At 50.5% G+C, this 19592-nt stretch overlaps 4 protein-coding genes across 4 annotated transcripts; 3 read left to right on the top strand and 1 right to left on the bottom strand.

The window, feature by feature from the left end:
- The first annotated feature begins 4349 nt into the window (after positions 1 to 4349).
- BJX68DRAFT_223360 (uncharacterized protein) lies at positions 4350 to 6880 on the top strand. Its single transcript, XM_071038126.1, has 3 exons — positions 4350 to 4686; positions 4771 to 6070; positions 6128 to 6880. Exons 1-3 carry the CDS (start codon positions 4377 to 4379, stop codon positions 6723 to 6725), a joined length of 2208 nt encoding a protein of 735 aa, XP_070905919.1. The 5' UTR covers positions 4350 to 4376; the 3' UTR covers positions 6726 to 6880.
- A 706-nt stretch (positions 6881 to 7586) lies between these two features.
- Positions 7587 to 9277, top strand: BJX68DRAFT_12685 (NAD(P)/FAD-dependent oxidoreductase). The gene is made up of 3 exons (XM_071036216.1): positions 7587 to 7999; positions 8098 to 8874; positions 8931 to 9277. The coding sequence occupies exons 1-3, from the start codon at positions 7648 to 7650 to the stop codon at positions 9083 to 9085; spliced, it is 1284 nt and encodes a 427-aa protein (XP_070905918.1). The 5' UTR covers positions 7587 to 7647; the 3' UTR covers positions 9086 to 9277.
- An 859-nt stretch (positions 9278 to 10136) lies between these two features.
- On the bottom strand, positions 10137 to 12121 carry BJX68DRAFT_251661 (cytochrome P450; the record flags this gene model as incomplete). The annotated part of the gene is made up of 7 exons (XM_071042424.1): positions 10137 to 10524; positions 10622 to 10893; positions 10968 to 11215; positions 11271 to 11422; positions 11487 to 11678; positions 11735 to 11864; positions 11920 to 12121. 7 exons carry the CDS (start codon positions 12119 to 12121, stop codon positions 10137 to 10139), a joined length of 1584 nt encoding a protein of 527 aa, XP_070905917.1.
- Positions 12122 to 16418: 4297 nt separating this feature from the next.
- Positions 16419 to 17283, top strand: BJX68DRAFT_260628 (chitin deacetylase; the record flags this gene model as incomplete). Its single annotated transcript, XM_071043928.1, has 3 exons — positions 16419 to 16708; positions 16791 to 17158; positions 17231 to 17283. The coding sequence occupies 3 exons, from the start codon at positions 16419 to 16421 to the stop codon at positions 17281 to 17283; spliced, it is 711 nt and encodes a 236-aa protein (XP_070905916.1).
- Positions 17284 to 19592: the final 2309 nt, after the last annotated feature.

Here is a 19592-nt window from a genome sequence, read left to right as displayed (position 1 = left end):
CATCGACCCATTCTACTAGCAAATGATATTAAAATGACCTACATCATAGGACTTTCAAGGTGTTCAGTAGCAACATGGTGGCCACTGGTCTATGACATCATTAGGAATTACTCCATTGGGCTTTGGCAATATATCGATATCAGTGGTATTACAGATTAATGGCATGGTTCCTCAAAAGAAGAAGGGCGATTGGAGGACCTGGAATGGAGAACAGGGCCATATTAAGTTCTGGGTAACAGTAATTTGTGGAGCAAACATGCCGCATGCGACATATGCAGAAACATGCCACTGCGGAACCATAGTTGCACTAAAGGTGGATCAGATCATAACTTTAATTAGAGTTTTAAGATTGATGGTCTGTACTCTCTAGCCTAGACTGTAGTTTTGCAGCCTTGATTCTTCCAGGTCCTTTTTAACTCTCTCTCGTGGCTAGCATTCATTATACAACCCGCCTATTACCTTGCATTATCCATTGTAGTGGGTAAGTCCATATTATGGCGCCTCTGCAAATGGTAAAGCTAAATGTCGATTGTTGATTTTGATGGAGGCGCCTGGATCAATTTCATGTCCAACTTTGTTGGGAATTATATTCACTATAATTCTTCCTGACCACTGTGCTGCCCTTTTACTTATTTTTTTTTTCTCAATGAGAAGTAGGATCTAAGAGAGATATTATAATAATAACCATACCTCATGGCCACTTCCTGGGTAGACAATCAAGCCATGACGGCATTCATTGTTGGTATAACCGCCTGCTCCAGGCTTTTTGTGCCAAGTCTCAGTTTCTTCTGGCTGGGCGTACTGAGCTCTATTATGTCATTGGGCAGATATGACAAGATGCTATCAGTATTGAAGCTTGGTCCAAGATAATTTATTGTAGACTCAAGGTTGAGAGACTAATGGCGCCAAAAGAGCGGCTCATTCATCACCATGGCAAGTGGCTTGATTACAATCTAAGTAGCGAGCACGACTGGAGGTGGCCCGTCTGCTGAAGATATCCACGGTATTCAGGTGACTCATCCCTCATTATAACGTGGTGGGATGAGTTCTTCATGAATTTTGACAGAGGTTTTATCTCTGGTTGGCGCTTTGAGTTTGCCTTGCTTTGTTTCTAAAATGTGATCTGCGCCTCTCCCTTCTCCTCCAACAATTCAGCCACAGACTCTGCCCGTTTGCCTGGACTACCTAGGTATGAACTGCGATACTAAAGAGAGGAATGACGATAAATGATCATATGCAGTGGAACTGAAGATATCCCGTAATCAATACACAATGTAAGAGATGGTTTGTTGTAAAGATGTTCCGTAATAATCACGAGGTCTTACCTACTATGGAGGTTCATCGCGGAGTACTTAGTTCCTTCCCAACAATACCATGGTGCCTTCCATCTAGAACTCCTTAGACCCAAGGTGAGACGTCCATTTTCTGTCATGATGTCAGCATAGGGCTGGCGCCATCAGCAGGTGCGCGATCTCAAACCAACAATATCCAAGTACCACGGATGAAACATTGCGCATGCCTTACTGCAAGAGGAGCCAGGTCTGCCCACCTGCAAGAACAAGAGTAACATATAAATGTGCTTCATCAAATCAAGGGGCTGGATATTCTATGATCTTGAGCAGCCCATCTTCCCTCTCGATGTACTATGTCAGTTAACGAACCTTCAAGACCAATCAATATTAGGGCTGATGTTTCGGATTCTTCCTCATTCAATGATTCGAGCGTATCTGCGCATTTATCCAGCCCTCTTACCAGCTTTTCATCATTCCCAATAAACGATAATTGTGGAGGTTCATCGACTTTCCCCAAAGCCCTAAGGCAGCAGAGTGTGTCTATACACTCTGATGTTGCAAGAGAGATTACGGAAACATTAAAGTCAACGAAACATCAGAAAGTTTACAAGCGTGTGAGTGTCTTATTCCTAAGTTGGGATGTCAGAGATCTGGAGTGGGATGGAGAAATCCACGACCTTCAGGAGATCCTGGGGGAAAGATTCAACTTTTCAATCTTTGATCACCATAAGATTGAATTAACGAATTTTGCTGCGAATAATGTAATGAACTGCGTTACCAGGTTTATTAAAATATGTGGAGCGCCAGACAGTCTTTTGATCGTGTACTACGGTGGCCATGGACGGGTGGAGGACGCATGCTGTTTATGGGCTGCGTGAGTGTGCCATGTCTATTAAATTAAATTGGGGAAGGTTACTGACACATATAAGGAAACGTGAAGATGGTCCAACTCTGAATTGGTCATTTATTCAGCCTTGGCTCTTTCAGGTACATGTTGGTGACGTTTTGATAATGCTGGACTGTTGCCATGCAGGGTCTGCTATCAGAGGGGGCCGTTCAGACTCGAAGGAGATATTAGCAGCTTGTCGGACTGGTCAGGGTACTCCTGCTTATGGTCCTCATACATTCACCAAGAGGCTTATACAGTCACTAAGCTATATGGGCGATAAATTCAGGGGCGCTGGATTTACTGTTCAGGAGCTTCGTGCTGAAATGACTTCTTCCTGGGAGAATGAACCCCTTCATGCATATCTTATGGGACGATACACCATCCGTTTGACACCATTAGTCTCAGAAAACGACAACCTCGACATCTTTCATGAAGGACTGGCGCCCAGGCGACATGAAGATGAGGAGACACAAAACAGGGAACCCTATTCAAAGGTGCTGGTCAGCTTTCACCTTACCGGAGATATGAGCGAAGCAAAACAGATTTTACTTAGGTGGCTGGGAGTCCAAGCTCCAAACGGGGTTTCTGATATCGAAGTCGAATGTATCCATTCCTCTTCCTCCATTTTAGCCATTGTTGCTATTCCAGTTCACCTGTGGGCAGCGCTTCCAAACGAACCATCAATTTCCTTCATTGGTCTGATCAACTCTCCCAATCGGGTCCGTGAGCTTCAGTTCCGAAATTTCAGAGAGAAACGAGCGTATTCGTTCCCTAGTGCTCATGGTTCGGTAAAGCACAGCAAGTGCGAAATTGCAGCCTGTTTGCCAAATACACCATTAAACGTCAGCCCAGCATGCTCAATGGAGTCGTCCCGTGCATCAACCCCAGCTTATTCGCCATTGCGGCCCCTTGGCAAGTGATTGGCTTCAAGGAGCCACTCGGTGACATTTCCCACCATGATGTTCGTTGTGCAACGTGTTGAACCAGTGACTTCTATAATTGTATTTGTTTCATCCAGCCGTCCAAAGCATAACGGACGCCGATGATGCCTTTCAAGGGCTATTAAAAGTTAACCTTCTTGAGGCGTTTTTCCTACGGTTCCTAGTGACAGCATTGCTTCTTTCGCAGATGCAAAAGTATTATGCGCCGCAGATAACATGTACCTCATGCTCTAAGGCATTTTGACTTACTGTCCTTTTGAACTTGTCAAATTAAATTGGTATTTCGAACTTGCATGTGATGGATGTGGCAATGATTCACTCTGAACGTTTTATGCTGTTCCGAATGCTGGCCATTTGCAGTCCTGTCCCTCTCCTTGAGCAAGATCCGTAGGAGCTATGCCTTGGCTGGAAGATCAAGAATCCGTAAGCTTCTAAATCCTTGTAGTGATTGATTTGTTTCCTATAGATATCTATTTGGTTTCTTGGTTTTTACTTGTAGCATACTTTTAAGTAGAGTTTATAAGAATTACTCCTTTACACTATACTAGATCAAGCAAGTAGCATGTCTTACGGAGTTATTGATAACCTGTTTCTGGATAGTAGCCGGGATGCAGGTAGTCGCTATGAACTCGCAGGCAGGAGGGGGGTCTTGGCCGCCAATCGTTATCAACAACCCCTCCCAATCTTTATCACCGACGGCCGAGCGAGGTCATCCTGATAAGCACCAACAACTCTGTATAAAACACACCCGTATACAGTGCACTTCCGTCACCAAACATCCAAAACACTACTGCTAAAAACAGACCCTATTAGTTACCACAAGTAATAAAGCAAAATGACCCACTACACCACGCGCCTTATCCTATAAATCTCCCTTTACTCCTTCACTATATAGATTAATAAAATAACCTAAATAATCTCTACCTCTAAAAATATTAGCTTCTTTACTCTAACTAACCATAAACTCTTAACGATCATTCATGTGCTATCTCAGAACATCGCGCATATAGTATCCGGTCAAGTATGATGAGAGAATTCGCACCTGTTGATAAAAACCGCCCTCGCCGTGGAATCAGATCACTTGACGGCATGCTACGACGTAGGCAGCAAGTAGGCTCCAATGCCCACCTGAACAGGGGGCCCCATTCCGCTTTCGGCTAGGTCAGGGGTTCGAAGGCATCATGGGTGTTTCGAATCGATCCTGGTTTCAGTCAATCAATCCTCCTTGCACGAACAGCCGAAAAACCATCGAAGATGGCAACGAGGGCTTCCAGAAGCCTTTTAGAGGCCAACCGCCGGCTTTGCGGCTTGCCTTGGCCGAGACGACGGAATGCCACCATCGTGTCGGCATTCCGATCGACGGGGCGGATGATCGGCCCGTCCGACTCGACATGGACTGGAAGTCGATCTCTTCGGCTGCGGCTGAACCCGATTCGATATGCCCATAGTCAAAGTACAGACTCGGCCCAGAGAGCGTGGTGGAAAGATTCAAACGTCAACACTAGGGAAACCAGACCCCAAACGCCCAGTCTGCCGCATTGGGAGAACCAGGAGATGCCCGCTCGTAGGTTTTCCACCCACTCCCCCGCCTCAGCCCACCCCGGCTAGGGAAATAAGTAAGCGCTCCCCTCTAATTTGACTTGTATAGTGGACTTGCCGATCCCAACGCATGTTGTCTCGAATTTCATGGGCTTTGCGTGCTGGGGCGACCTCCCCAATGGCAAGAAAACCTCGCTGCCGCTGATGCAGCAGGAGGAAGGGATGCTCTGGATGCTGCCGCCGGCCGAGTGGGCGCCGGCGCCCTTCAATACAGGCGCCGAGGCAGTGGGCGCTAAGATCTTCCTGCGTGCCACCAACCACCAGGGCATGGAGCGGGTGTCGTTGGTCGGGAAGAATATCCACGCGTTCAAGACATATCTCATGGAGGGTCTTGTTCCTCTCTCAGAGGCCCAGTGGAGGGCCAAGGATCTCAACAATCCCGACCGGCTCGAGACTGCCATCGAGTACATCACGGGGGTCAGTGCCGTCTTTGAGTACCTCAGCATCCCGCAGGTCGAAGCCAACCTACGCGAGACTTTCAACTTGGTCTACGATGACCTGGAGGAGCTAGGAGGCGCGCTCAATGCGCGCCGCCGCATCCATCACCCACACCGGCCAGACCTCGACCTCCCCGCACTCTGGGTGGAATTCATGGCCGCGCGGTACGAGGTCATGACGAGCACCGCGCACGCCTGGATGATTTCCAAGGTCGCGCAACTCAAGGAACAGCTGCTCGACCGCTTCTGTGCCGTCGCGCAGTTACCGCCCGACCAGGTCACCGCGGAGGAGCGGGGACGACTCGAACAGCTGTGGCAGCTTCTCACGGACATTACGGCCCTGGCCGATGTTGGCGCCTGGATTTTTATGGATACGTACAAGGGGTATAGAGCAACCCCGGGTGCGGGCATTGTGCCTGGGCTACACAACCCTGATATAGATATACTGGCAAAAGCATACCAGCCGCGCCTAGGGGAGCTGTCTGTCTCGCGACTGAACGAGGTGATCCGGGCGCAGACGGACGCGGGCACATTCGACAGTGCAGGTTCCCTCAGGGAACGCGTCTCCGCGACAACGTACGCGCAGGATAAACTGCGATTGGAGATGCGAGGGCCATCGCCGACGGAGCCTCTGACACCGCCGTGGATTGACTTTCTCATTCGGGACGAGGAGGAAATGCAGAAGATGAAGCCGCAGGAGGAGAAGCATACATTTGGCTTTGCGATCTACGGCGCTGCGGGTAAGCTCTCGGACAATCAGTGGGAGGCCGTGAAGCAAAAGGTGGAGGACCATGTTGCTTCTTGGGGAGAGGGGATCAAGGGTGCAGGCAAAGTGAAGCCACTGCTTAAGCTGTATTGGCACGACTGCAAGGAGCTTGGTCTCGATGTCAACGATGTCGATTCTCTCAAGAGGTCCGTTCTGACCCTTTCATCTTCTTGAACGGACTGATGCACTAACCGATACGTCAGCCACTTCCGGACCGCCCGCGCAGCAGACACCTCCCCGCTGGGTATCGGCATCGAAGAGACCACTTTCCTAGTCCTTGACTCATGGAGCGTAGGCTCCTACACGGACGCGACACTCTCCGAGTCATATCTCAAGGAGAAAACATACCTGCCCGGCGACTTCCAGCCACACCTCCTCGCCGTTGACGCACACTACGTCGCAGACCCCGAGCCACCCGCGACCGTAAGCGAGGGCCAGTCCAATAATACAGACGCTAAGTCCAGTGATGCTAATAAAAACGACGACTTCCCCACCCTCTTCCCCCAACCACCACCCCCGAAATACACCGGCCACATGCGCATCCTCGGAAACCTCATCTGGAGCGAGCTGTACGCGCTCGTAGCAAGGAACGCCGCGACGCTCGAGGATCTGTTTCCGCTAGCTTTGGAGCACCCGCAGAAGCTCTACACGGGGCTTACGGTGCCGAGCCAGATCCGGGCGTGGAGGGAGCACACGATGCTTAAGAACTCAATGATGGAGTCGTTTGCCAAGTACCTCGCGAAGAAGGATCCCAAGGCGGCTGAGGCGCTTAGGAGGGCGAGGGAGAAGCATGCTATATAGTTCTGACGGGGGTGAGAGATCGAAAATGTGCAGGGATTGGAGTATTTGTGTTTCTGGGTGGGGTATTTATGATAGTTTAGCCCTGCGGGGCATTGCTTGATGAGTGCTGGTATCTATCAAATAGATGAATCTCAAATCTTAAGAACCTGGAGAAAGACACGGTCGCCGAAATCCGCCAAAATGGGTAACCAGCCTTACGAGAACCATGGGTAGCATAGCATATGCCTGGTACTCCACCCACCCCAACCTGGAGGGCCTGGGGTTCCCCGTTCCCCAACTCCACGTGGTAGTCAGCGTCATGGTTTCCTCCCATGGCGAGATAAACTTCGGTATATTTGTTTTGTCTATTCCAACATTGACCGGCACAAATCTATGACTTTCCCAAACTTCATCCTTGGCGGGATGTGGAAGGAAGGTCCAGCTGAGCAAACAACTTGAACCCTCGAGCTCCCTCCATCATAGTAAGGCGGGCTTCCTCCCCCACGCAAACAAATTTTGGATGGGTCGGCGGGCTGAAATCGACGATCGCCGTCCGATCGCTTGCTAAATTACCTCAGCTCCACGCACTAAGATCCTTCGGGTCTTGGGATCTGCATGGCTGAACCAATCTCGATCCGACGGGCCGGGAGAGTTCACGCAGCGTGCTTCAACTTGCATGAACGCTACGTAGCTACTATGTATGCTTCAGATTTGTTCTTCAGAGTTCGAGCTGAAGTGTGGGGAAATGGGGGGATTGGCGCTGAGGAGACATGCATGGATGCATTTTCGGCACGCGCGAAGGAAAGCTGTCGTCTTATTTTCGATCGCCCGGGCCTCTTTCCCCCACTGCACTTTTCATTGCTTTAAATTCGGCCAATTTCCCATTAGCTGGCCCAGCTCTGTATTGCTCTCATTGATCTTTGCAAATTAACTTCCGGGCAGCATGGTCCTCCTCCGTACCTCCTTCAGGCTCGTTACCCTCCTTGCCCTACCTCTCGCTTCCTCACTCTTTATTCCTCAACAAACCCTGGCGGCGGATTCTGAAACCGATTCGCTCAACACGGACCCCACCTTTCACGACGATGCCGACTTGAACGTAACCGACTACTACACATCCTCCGACGAGTGGAACCCCACGAAATGGGACTACGACGTTGTTATTGTCGGCGGTGGTCCTGCCGGGCTCGCAGCATCCATGTCGCTCTCTCGCGTTGCGCGGACATCGCTGCTCTATGACTCGCAGGAGTATCGGAATGAGCAGACGCGGTATATGCATGATGTGCTTGGCCAGGACGGTATGTTCCCACCTTTACAATCGCACAAGAGCGCCGCGCCTTTTACGCTCCCTTAGATAGACTTTTCTAAATGCTGATATGGTTAAACTCCACTACAGGCCAAGTCCCTCTGAAATTCCGCTCCGCCGTCCGCCAACAAATCGAAGAGCACTACCCAAACTACTCCTTCTGGGCAACCCGCAAAACAAAAGTGACGGCAATCGTCCCGCTCGCAAAGGGGTTCCGCGTCTACGACGACAGAAACGGAATCGTCACCGCCAAGCGCGTCATCCTCGCGACGGGAATCACAGATGTCCTACCCAACAAGCAGGGGTTTGCTGAAGCCTTTGGCCGCGGCATGTTTTGGTGTCCCTGGTGCGATGGACACGACTACAAGGATCGAAAGATGGTTGTTTATGGGAAGTTGGCGAGCGCGATTGGGACGGCGCTGAATATGCGCAAGCTCACGACGGATATCACCATTGTCACTGGGGGTCCTCTGACGAAGGAGGATAAAGATGCTGCGGAGGCGCGGTGGCCCGGTTGGGAAGCCGTCGTGAAGAACAACTACAAGATCCCAATCCGCGAGAACGACATTGTGCGTGTTGAGCGGACAAACACCGGCATGGAGCCGAAGGATGATGAGTATCGGGTTCATTTTAATGCGGGCGGGCCGCTGGTCACGAATGGGATTATCATCCATGTTGGGACGAGGCAGACGTCGACGCTGCATCAGCAGCTGCGGCTCGAGATGGCAGGGAACTCGGTAAAGGTTAAGGATAATATGGAGTCGAGTATCGGTGGCCTGTACGTGGTTGGGGACGCGAATAGTGATGGGAGCACGAATGCGTACCATGCGATGTGGAGTGCGAAGAGGGCTGCTGTTACTGCTCATGGTATGTTGCTTTCTCTTAACCTATGTGTTGGTATTGTCTCGTGCTAACCAGGCTAGTGTCCATGTCAAAGCAGGAATACCTCGATGAAGTTCCCGCGGCCATGGTCGCCGCTGCTGGGGGCGATGAGGAATTCTACCGCGATCAGATTGAGGCACTCGAGTTCCAGCTTGGGGATGACATCGAGCACATGTACAAAGCGCTCGGTGGATAGAGTGAGAAGCAACGGAGGGCAAAAGTAACCCGCAAGGCAAGCATAGTAGCGAACTTGCACTTGCGCTTTTCACCATGCCTCTAACAAGAATGGCATATCCGCGCACTTTCGATGCACCCTACTAGGAGGAGAGGATGTTAGTCTGGCAGAAATCTGATCAACAAGTAGCTCGGAGAAAAAGCTGTGGCGGACTACAATCTAGCCCACCAGTAAAATAGATCTAGGCGCTTGCTCAAGATGGTCTATGTAGTACTAATGACAATCAATACACTATTACACCAAGAGTAGTATCAACATAACAAGCCCGCCATTGCCAAACACCCCGCATGGAGAAACAGCGAATAATCATAAAACTAAGTCAGCTAGTCATGATGTATGCTGTGTCAATACTGTAACCTGGCCCTATCTGTATTGCCGAGACTTTATTTGACAGATATAGATAGTGCCTTTGACTCCCTCCCGTTCCCTCCCTCCTCGAGCTTTACTACTGTTCTTCTCTCGAGTAATTCTATTACTATTACGACAAGATGCCCGAATCCGCCAAGGGCCCATATGAGGTGTTTGCGCTTGATCATGCAAATTTCGGGAAATGCCTGTCCCCTTGAGAAGCGACCACCCTCGGTTTCCCACTGCGTGACGTTATTTCCGTGTATGTTGTACCGGATCAGCCCACAGCCCTGGGAACCCAGAACGCCATGCTGATTGACTACGTATTTTCGACAGGTCCGACGACAACAAGGCGGAGCAAGGATGGTTACTTGAACCAGTTGAAAACACAGAGGCCGAGTAGACTTTGCTCTCCAACCGCAGGAATAGGGAGAGGCTTGTTGTACGTAAGTCGGGTCAAACGACACACATCCTATCTCGTTGGGGGTCTAGCAGGCTATCATAGGGGTATGTAACACGGGCTTCGTAATACTGTAGTTCCCTTTACACAGCGGCCTATGAGTATCCTGCAATGTAAGTACGTAGTGAGCAAGTGGCAATTATTCCATAGTCTACCAATCCATCAAACCTCTCAACCCCGTACTCACGACTTTCCCAACCCCTCCTACATAATAATACCGCGCAGAACCTCCGCATCGTTCCCATCCCTCGGATCCCTCTCCTCAATAGCCCGAACAATCCCCTCATACCCCGGATCTCTCAGCTCAATACGAACCTCAAACGGCAGAGGATGGCTAATCGTGCCGGGCGTATACTGCGACCTAATCGGCACCTCCTTTCCATCGCGGACCATCTTACCAATCCGGAACGCAGCGAGAGTCTGTGCGATGGTAAGGAAGATATTGGAGTCCGCTAGCACTCTCCCGGGACAGATGCGGCGGCCGAAGCCGAAGACGTAGTTTCGGGGATCGGGCTCGGGGGTTGCCCCTAGGAACCGTGAGGGGTCGAAAGTCATGGGGCTTGCGTATGAGGTGGGGTCGTGGCAGAATGCCCTGTTTTGCAAGCCGTCAGATTGATATACGGAAATGAGGGGGAGAGAGAAACAGGGCCGTGATAAACGCGTAGGGGAGGGGAGGGGAAGCCACTAACCAGATATTAGGAAGAATCAGCGAGCCCTTGGGGATGAGATAACCATTATAGACATCATCTGCTGTGGATCTATGAGGTAAGCCCATCGGCCCGATAGGATGCCAGCGCAAGGCCTCTTTCACGAGTGCGTCGACGTAGGGCAGGCTCTCCCGATCACCATATGCGGGTAGTCGATCGCGCCCAACAACGCGATCGATCTCATCCTGCGCGCGTGTCTGTACGTCGGGGAAGAGAGCCATTGTAAGGAAGAATGAGAGGATAGTTGAGACCGTCTGGAATGTAATTAGTCAGTATCCTGCGTGTGAGATACGCAGAGCTGCGTAGGTGTTGAATATGCAATACATACCGTATCAGCCCCACCACCATACAGCGATCCAGCGGACCACTTTGCATTGACCTCGTCTGCGGATCCGGGGGCTATACCTTCGTCTCGCAGAAGATTGGAAAGGTACGAGGATGTCTCAAAGCCCGGTTGCCTCATGCGCTGTTGCACAAACGCGAATGGAACATCCGCCAGGGCGTTGCTGTGTTTCTGGAAGCGTTGGGCGGTTCGTTGGAAACCGGCGCCTGGGAACCAAGCCGGGATATGTTTTACTAGATAAACGGTTAACCTTGTTGACTTTGATGGGCAGAAGTAAGGGAAACTGACATATTGGCAGCATATCCACCAGCCATTTGCCCGGCTGGACAGCAAGGGAGAACTGTTCCATTGCTTCTTCCGCGAGATCAATGAGAGGATCTGTCCCCTGGTAGTCAATGGAATAACCGTAGGCGATTTTTAAAATCACGGCCCCTGCAAGTCTATATCCTGGTCAGTATATCGCCTCTCGCGCAGAAGGTCCAAAGATGAGGAAGCCTGGCATACTTTCTTACATGCAACACCAACCCCTGCGGCTTATCGATCAACTGAAGCAAAAAGCGAGAGACCTCTGTTTCTTGAACGGTGTTGAACCGCGCCACACTCAGCTTCGAGCCGATCTCGCGGTGCATATGCTTGCGGTATGCATGAAACCGTTTGCCGTACCCAAGCAATACAATGCCGTCTCCCCAGCCAGCTCTAAGTCAATTGATTAACACTGCCCAACGAGAAGACTGGATGATGCTGAAACATACAATTTCGCAAAGGGCATATCCGGCCGATCCGAGTAGATGGCTGACCGCTTATCCAAGAGGTCAACGGCGAGTTGCGCCTCATTAAGGATGATTAGACGTTGGCCCAACACCTGAACAGTGCTGAGTGGACCTGGTGCGATCTATCAGACAGGTTGAATGGGTGGCTTGTAGGGAAAGTAGAATACCATAGAGATCCTTGTGTTTGAGCCAGTGCAGCCACTCCTCGGTGCCAGGCGAAGGTAGGTCGCGCAGATTCCCGACCAGTGGTAGAGGCGTTGGTCCGGGAGGTAATGGGGCAATTGATCCAGTCCCTTTGGGCAGAAAGCATTTCAGGAATATCATGGCGATGGCCCCGATGGCCAAATAGGCCGTATACTCGTAAGCCATTATGGGCAGATGCAAATTCCGTATGCCGACTACCAAAACAAGGGCACACCATAAGAAAAGAAAAGCGAAAACATCAGATCGAAGGCAAAGGGACCGCTTTTATTGCGCACATACGCCGAGGGTCTCTCTTGAGTAATCTTCGATGGGTGCCGGCCTGTCACTCACAGCGGGAGGAGTAATGCGGGCTAGCGGTTCGGTGTCAGCTTAGGTCAACCCCATACTATCCTCTTAGTAATGACGATACCAACAGCGCAGCCTTGATTAGTTTCACTTACCCCACTCCTAATCTTTCAATGCAATAATACTGGTGACGAACCCCTTTTAGTCGTCCCACCTTGACATTTATTGTGCTCAGTCAGGTGCGGTTATGTCCGAGAACATGCCGAGGCTGAGACAGACCAGAGGAGCGTCCAAGGCGCTAACCCTAATAGCCGCAAGGGACCTTCACGATGACGGAATCGTGGCTAACAGCAGGTCAAAAACATCTAGTGCAGACTTTTATACCTCTCCTCGTAACTAAATATCATAATAACTACTAAGCCTCTCGTTCTAGATATGAAAGTGGCCCTGTATTAGACCATCATCACGTCCGTGAAACAGAAGGCGCGACTTCTACTACACAGCTTCAAGACTATACAGAATGTGGAATCTATGCCCGTTCCAGAAAGGTCACCATGTGCATCATTGGTTGTTCAAGCTTTTCCGATCAAGGTTTGAATTGGCGCTTCAGTGTGGGAAGACGAGGTCGAGACGCATTCGTGCTTCCAGAGCCCGGTCAACTCTGGGGACCATCGTGTGGTCTATAGGGGGCTATCAAAATGAGAAATTGAAGCAGCTAAACCCAGAGCCTGATGTAGTAATAATTATAGGTAGCCTTGAACTGTGCGGGCTCCCTCGCTAACGTCTCTTCTCCTCTTATTTCATAACAGTACGCTCTATATATTGTCATCACGTAAGATGTAAGCATTAGAAGCCACATGGCTACGTCTTAATATTGCGTACACTATAATACATAAGCAAAATCTGAGTCGCCAAGTCAAAATAGCCAATAAATTTTCAAACGCTGTGATGTAGGTCAAGCAGTCAGTCCAGGCAAACAGTCTGCAAAAGTATCTCTTGCTATAGAACCACCACCGGTTAGCTTCAACTCCACAGCCAGAATCACAACAGACAAAGCGGTAGCACTAACCTATTACATCCCCAAACATAATGGCAACATCACTATGCTCAGTAGGGAACTCCACCTCATCCAAGCAAACCGAGTCGTCGCCACCGTAACCAGTCTCAGGCCGAGGGAGAGCATACTTTGCATCTCTGATCCGGACGCCGCATTCGCCCTTTTGACCCATCTTTTCGGTCACATCTAGTGCGGTTATCTCGAAATTTACGCACTTCCAGTGTCGGAATGAGTGGAAGAACGCGATGATTTGGAATCTGCCGCCCCGTTGGATGAGCTGAACGCGCGCTAGATTGGTGTCCCATTGTTTGATGAGGGGGAGGAGCTTTCGTCGACGGGATATGAGGAAGCGGGTTGCGAGGCTGGAGAGATGGATAAAAAGGGCAAGTCAGGCTTTTCTTTTCCTTTCTCATTATCTCTCATGTCTGGGGAATGATATGCATTGCAGGCTACTCACCCGTCAAATCGGACAGTGAACCCCGTCACTGCTTCCTGGAACCTGTGGAGGTCTACCGGGATTGGGTGACACGGTCAGCTTCTGGTGGAAATAGTGGCGTAGCATCAGATCTCTCAAGATACACTTATAGTCTTGTACGCTCCAATCCCATCCCCTCACTGATCTTGTATTTGCCAAGTGCGAACCGTCCGTGGCGCAGTTTCAGGCTGGAACCCTGACCACACCTCTCTGGTTGTGGCGGGCTGAAAGGTTCTATATACGTGCATTTCATTATGTACTAGTCTAGAGGTGCACCCTGCGTGATGAATAGGTTTATGTGACCTTAAATAACTATATGCTTCAGGTATCTGGGAATTGTAAGCCGTACGTGTCTAGTATGGACCTCAGCACTGGACTGCAACTTAGAGCCCGAACATTGTAAACCGCAGGGAAGGTCGGCAAGTTGATGAGTCCGGTCTGTGTTTTGACACCTATATCCCAGTGTCACTCTGAAATTTCCGAATCTCAACGGGTACAAAGCTAAGAGCAGAGCCTGCAAGCCCCTGAACTTTGGCCAATTCTTACAAGGTAGGTAAAAAGATCAGAGTGGCAGCAGACGCCAATGTCTGGAGGAAAGTGGCGCTTTGGCAGGTTGCGCGATGCTAGTAAGCATGTCCCTTTGAAAGGATTTCCCATTTCGCCGACTATTTACGTACTTGGTTATGACACTTGTTATGGGGTCCTCTGAGGACCCCTCGTCGCGGACGCGGAGGTCGCCGAACTATGGAGGTTACACACCACGAGCCTGTCTTGTCACACGTTCCACCGCATCGTCAAGCCAGGTACATCTCTATTAACTAACAAAGTATACGACAAGGTGCGACTCCTAACATGTTATTCTCCAAACTAGGCAGGAGCCCTCCAAACCATCTCTCGGCCAGCCTCGCTGCGCTGGTCGACGTTCACTTCTGTCGGACATCCCTGTTTACGTAGCTCCGAGGTTCTGACACAAGCGGTACGGGTGGACGAACAATTGACCGATGATAGGCCCATACATGTATGTATATGTGTGTAAGAAGGAACCAATTCAATCTAGCTAGGAGCAATGACGAGAATATATGAAGGACCAGACCACGTGGGTGCCGCCCGTAGTAGAACAAACGACAAAGTTCCGGCCTGGAGCCCAGTGACGTGACAGCCTCCGCCTTGGTTCGGGGTGACGGGTTCGACTTCGGGTCCGCCACGCGTCTGCGGTTCCCTCACGCATCCTTCGTGCGGCCCTACGTGGTGAGCCATACTCTGGAGATTCGCTTGCCTCGATGGCGCATTTGAATCTCTATTCTACCATGAGGCGCATACGTCTACGTCGGCTATTTGAGTAGGTGTGATTACTCGGACAATGTCTTAATAGTGTTTGAGACACTTGATATGATGTCGAGTGTCATTATAGTTTTCAATGCCTGATCAAGGTACTGTCGCCTGCCATATATATACGTATATATATCAGCTATGTCGTATCTAGAGTTGATCATTGAAATCGCCTGTTATCAATAGAGAACAGGATACCTCTTAGATACAGTATATTTATGCTTCTCGGTTCACCGCTTCATAGTCATCAACAGTTTTGCAAAATCTTCTGGTCATCGGTCTTACCCGGTGGTAGGGCACCAGGTCAACCGGCATACCCGGGTAGACTATTGAGGTTGGTAACAGACATAGCAACGTATTTGCAAGGCTTTGCTAGACACCTTTGCACGGCAGCTTTCTGATATGTTGCGCCTTTGATCGTAATGAACTTTGGTGATGTTTCCGACCCAGGGTCGCCAACATGCCCAAGCCCTCCAGGGCTCGACGCAGACTCTGCATTATCAGTTTGGACAACGACCAACGGTTTGTTTGCTTATCGAGGGCCAAAAATGAGAACAAACAACAAATGATGACATCAGGCAATACCAGCCGATGGACAATCCCCAAAAGCCTCCTAGGGATGTCCTGTCTCACTCCCCTCATCTTGGCGACTCCACCCGGTTGGATACAACCAGTTTGATGGCCCGCCGAGGCGCATCCCCCCAAAAAGCAAATCCTGCCCTCGCTGCTTTCCAACCCCGATGATATCAGTTCCCCCTTCCTATTCGACGACTTAGCGGTTCATCGGAAAGGGCCCGGACTATCTGATATCACAGATCGGCCGACGTGGCACTTGGCATCCCCACCAGGGCTGCCCGGGCTGACTCGTTCGGTTGGTCGGTCACATCATTTATCCATGCATAATGATTAATCGGGGGCTATCTCGGTTTCAAGTCGCGAGACAGCACTGAGATGGCGAGTCATGGAAGCGATTGCTTCGATCCTTCAGCCACGTTTTCTGGATCCTGACCATCCACGCGAGGCTATTTTGTCGATCGTCCGTTGGACGTACGAGTACTCCATAATAATGAGGGGAAAGCAAAAGTCTTGGAGAGAGAGCTCAGCTGTGCGATCGGAGTTCCAAGCGTAGGACGTATCTTAAGGAAGGGGGATCCCAATAATTTGTGCCCTGTCATATGCTATTGAGCCGCAAGGGAAAAAAAACCATCCCTGTATAGGTGCTATAAATTTCCCTCTGTTTGCATTATCTTTTTTTTTTTTTTTTGTTTTGACCGGACAATTCCTCGCCGTCAGCATCAACCTCAGTGTCCAGCAAGATGCACGCGATTTCTGGTCTTCTCTGCACAGCCGCTCTGTTCTCCAGTGCCCTCGCGTTGCCTCTGGCGAAGAGAGTCCCGACAGGCCAGGTCATCACACACTGCACAGTCCCAAACACCATCGCCCTAACATTCGACGATGGCCCGTCCCAGTACACGCCGCAACTCCTCGACACATTAAGCAGATACGGCGCCCGCGCGACATTCTTCGTCCTCGGCGACGCCGCAGCAAACAACCCGGCTGTTCTACAACGCATGAGGAATGAGGGACACCAGATCGCCTCGCATACGTACGTACATACCCAACCAACCGGCTACCTCGCTGCTCAATCCATGGCCCGCCAAATAACCACCCCTTTCCCCTTGCTCTAGATACACCCACGCCTCCCTCCCCTCGCTCGGCCACGACGGCATCGTCTCCGAAATGACCTCGCTCGACGCCGTGATCCGTCCAGCGCTCGGCGTAACACCCTCGTACATGCGCCCGCCCTATCTCGAGGTAAACGACCTCGTGCTGCAGGTGATGCGCGACTACGACTACCGGGTTATCTCGACGAGCGTCGACACGAAGGACTACGAAAACCAGGATGCCAATGCGATTATCAACACGAGCTTCCAGCTCTTTCTCGACCAGCTTAATGCCGGCGGGAGTATTGTGCTCGCGCATGATATTCATTATTGGACTGTTGCGAGTCTGGCGGAGCGCATGTTGGAGGAGGTTAACGCAAGGGGGTTGAGGGGTATGTTGTCCTCCATCCTGTGATTCAAGTGGGAGTATGAATAGGACTGTATGCTGACTTGAGGACTTGCAGCTACGACTGTTGGTGATTGTCTGGGTGAGGCGGAAAGTGCATGGTACCGTTAATGATAGTGCATTGCATTGGATGATGGTTCGCTCTGGGGCAGCTGCTTTGAGGACTGTTGCAGACGGCCATGCCAAACTCAACACTCCAGGTAACAGCAACTGCAGCCCAGAGTATCAGACAAAGCGCTTCAAGATCAGCTTGCGCTTCAGCATTGTTACAGCAGTACGCCATTCCCTTAGTCTTCACTAAGTCTGCGCACAACCAATCGGCCTGTATATAATAATACATAATCAACATAATAGACCTCTTGAAATACGTTGTACTGCTGGTTTCGCCGAGTGATTCTTTTGGCCCTTCAAGCTCCCACCCCTCGCCTTGCTCGTGTGCGTAAAATGACGTACGTACCTCTGCCAAGTGGACTCTCGAGTACAAAACCAGGCCTCTGTAGTATATGACATGGCAGCCAAGAGCATGGTGTTCGTAAATGGCCGAACATGGCGGTCATGTCTCAGAATCGTGGGGTGGGCGCAGAATGGAGCAGTTTCGAGTAGGTAGCTCCGAACCGACCCTGCTTCCCACAGGCTACTCCGTGGTGTATGGCTCGGATGCACGAGGGTCAACCAGGTAGTTACTTCGACCTGGGCTGATTCAGCTATTCCAGAAGCGAGAGGTGTGGTCTCCTGTGAACTGTATAAGCAGCGGCCGAGGAATGAATGAATCCATCAAATATCCGAGCAAGCGACTGGGTTGATCACATACGGGTGGAAGAGAATAAGCAAGTTCGAATCAAAGTAGACGTTTCGTGGGCAGGGCAGGACATACAGATATCACTTCACTACTACAGTGCGTCACCTTCAGAGAGCATGATCTAGATGGAATGCCTCTACTTGAACGGCTTGTATAGAGAATTGCCAACCAAGCACTCCATCCTTGCTCCTGGTAGCAGTTGTGCGAGGCATGCATGAGTAAATACTGGAAGGTTCCTAGTGGAGGAATATAAGGTCCGGGCCGGGCGCCGATATCTCCTCCTTCAGCACCCAGGCCAGGGTCCAAAAACCATCCACTGGACGAATGCTGATGGAAATTGTGGGATAAACAGACACTTCTATATCATACTCGCGCAGTGAGATCAGCCTCGCACTCTGTTCCTGCATCCACTGCTGGGAAGCTCGTTCCGGGTAGCTATCATCGAGTATAGAATCTTGCATCGCGTAATACCCTGGCTCTACCGTCTCGTCATCAATAAGATCCCAAGCCTCATTTTAGCCTGCTAAGGATGCCACGTATAGACACCGAGCAGATCTGATTAGTACCTGGGTTATGAAAGCTACCTGAGGCTTTATGCAAAATGGTTCAATATACGTATGTAGCTAGACACGAGGGTGTTTGTTGGGATCAATTGCCGCATTATTAGTGGGTATGAGGCAGCAAAACAAACCTAGTATGCTGGAGCAGCTGCACTTGGGTAGACAAGTCTGGGCATCCGATCAATGTTTGGACTTTAGGTATCCCCTATGATAGAATGGCCATTTGTACCTTGTACGAGCACCTACTATTCATTATGCGGTGGGCTAAAGGTGTTGAACTTGTTAGGAGAATTCATGCAAGTTTCTGGGCCTGTCAAAGTATTAATTCCCGTTCCTTTCACCCGAATAGAGACCCGGACGAGGGGGCCCAAGGGATAGAATCATAGGTAGGGCTGAGCTGTTCACCTGAAGAATATGCCTTTGTGGGGTATCTAGTAAGAATACTAGAGCTCCAAATCCTGATTTTAATGCCGGCCACATTTGAACTCACTATTGCTGGATGATGGCATTTTTGCTGGGTATGGTATCATGGCCGACGGTAAGGGTGGCTCTAACCCTTGACACGAGGAAGCCTTTACTCTGTGATGTGACTCGTGTGAGAAAACAAGCATTGGTTGTCCTACCTCAAGCCTATCTGTACCTTGTGCACTTGAAGATTAATAAACATTATTATGATAATTACAGGGTAATCCTAGACTTATTTATCACGTGAGCAAACTCAAGTCTGCGTCCGACAGTCTGGCTGTGGTAAGAGCAGCCCTTTTTTGAGCAATACCCTCTCTCCTTTGGCACCGCCCTCCACCAGAATCGGATGGGTTGGAGACTAACTAATAGACCACAGAATCAGCTTTCGTGGTGGGCCCGCTACGCCAAGAGCTTACTCCAATCAAGGCCGCCATTGCAACCCCGTGGCTTTCCCGCGAGGCGTTCCAAGCCTTCCAGAGCCGTTCTTGGAGAAGCGAGATCCTTGCTTTCCTCGCCAAGGGACTGCCCGGGCCCAACATGCCACCCCCCATTGGCGGCGGTATAGCTTGGCGGCCCGTTGGCTTTTACTCCGTATA

The sequence above is a fragment of the Aspergillus pseudodeflectus genome, assembly GCF_044049435.1.
Source record: "Aspergillus pseudodeflectus strain CBS 756.74 chromosome Unknown BJX68scaffold_1, whole genome shotgun sequence".
NCBI lineage: Eukaryota > Fungi > Ascomycota > Eurotiomycetes > Eurotiales > Aspergillaceae > Aspergillus > Aspergillus pseudodeflectus.
This window is presented reverse-complemented; position numbering and strand designations above follow the sequence as displayed.

What these genes read in the sequence shown, in the direction of transcription:
- BJX68DRAFT_12685 (XM_071036216.1), top strand. Translation starts at nt 7,648, where the DNA reads ATGGTCCTCCTCCGTACCTCCTTCAGGCTCGTTACCCTCCTTGCCCTA. An exon ending in TGATGTGCTTGGCCAGGACG is followed by an intron (nt 8,000 to 8,097) that starts GTATGTTCCCAC and finishes ACTCCACTACAG; the next exon opens with GCCAAGTCCCTCTGAAATTC. An exon ending in GGCTGCTGTTACTGCTCATG is followed by an intron (nt 8,875 to 8,930) that starts GTATGTTGCTTT and finishes TAACCAGGCTAG; the next exon opens with TGTCCATGTCAAAGCAGGAA.
- BJX68DRAFT_223360 (XM_071038126.1), top strand. Translation starts at nt 4,377, where the DNA reads ATGGCAACGAGGGCTTCCAGAAGCCTTTTAGAGGCCAACCGCCGGCTT. An exon ending in GAACCAGGAGATGCCCGCTC is followed by an intron (nt 4,687 to 4,770) that starts GTAGGTTTTCCA and finishes TGACTTGTATAG; the next exon opens with TGGACTTGCCGATCCCAACG. An exon ending in GATGTCGATTCTCTCAAGAG is followed by an intron (nt 6,071 to 6,127) that starts GTCCGTTCTGAC and finishes CCGATACGTCAG; the next exon opens with CCACTTCCGGACCGCCCGCG.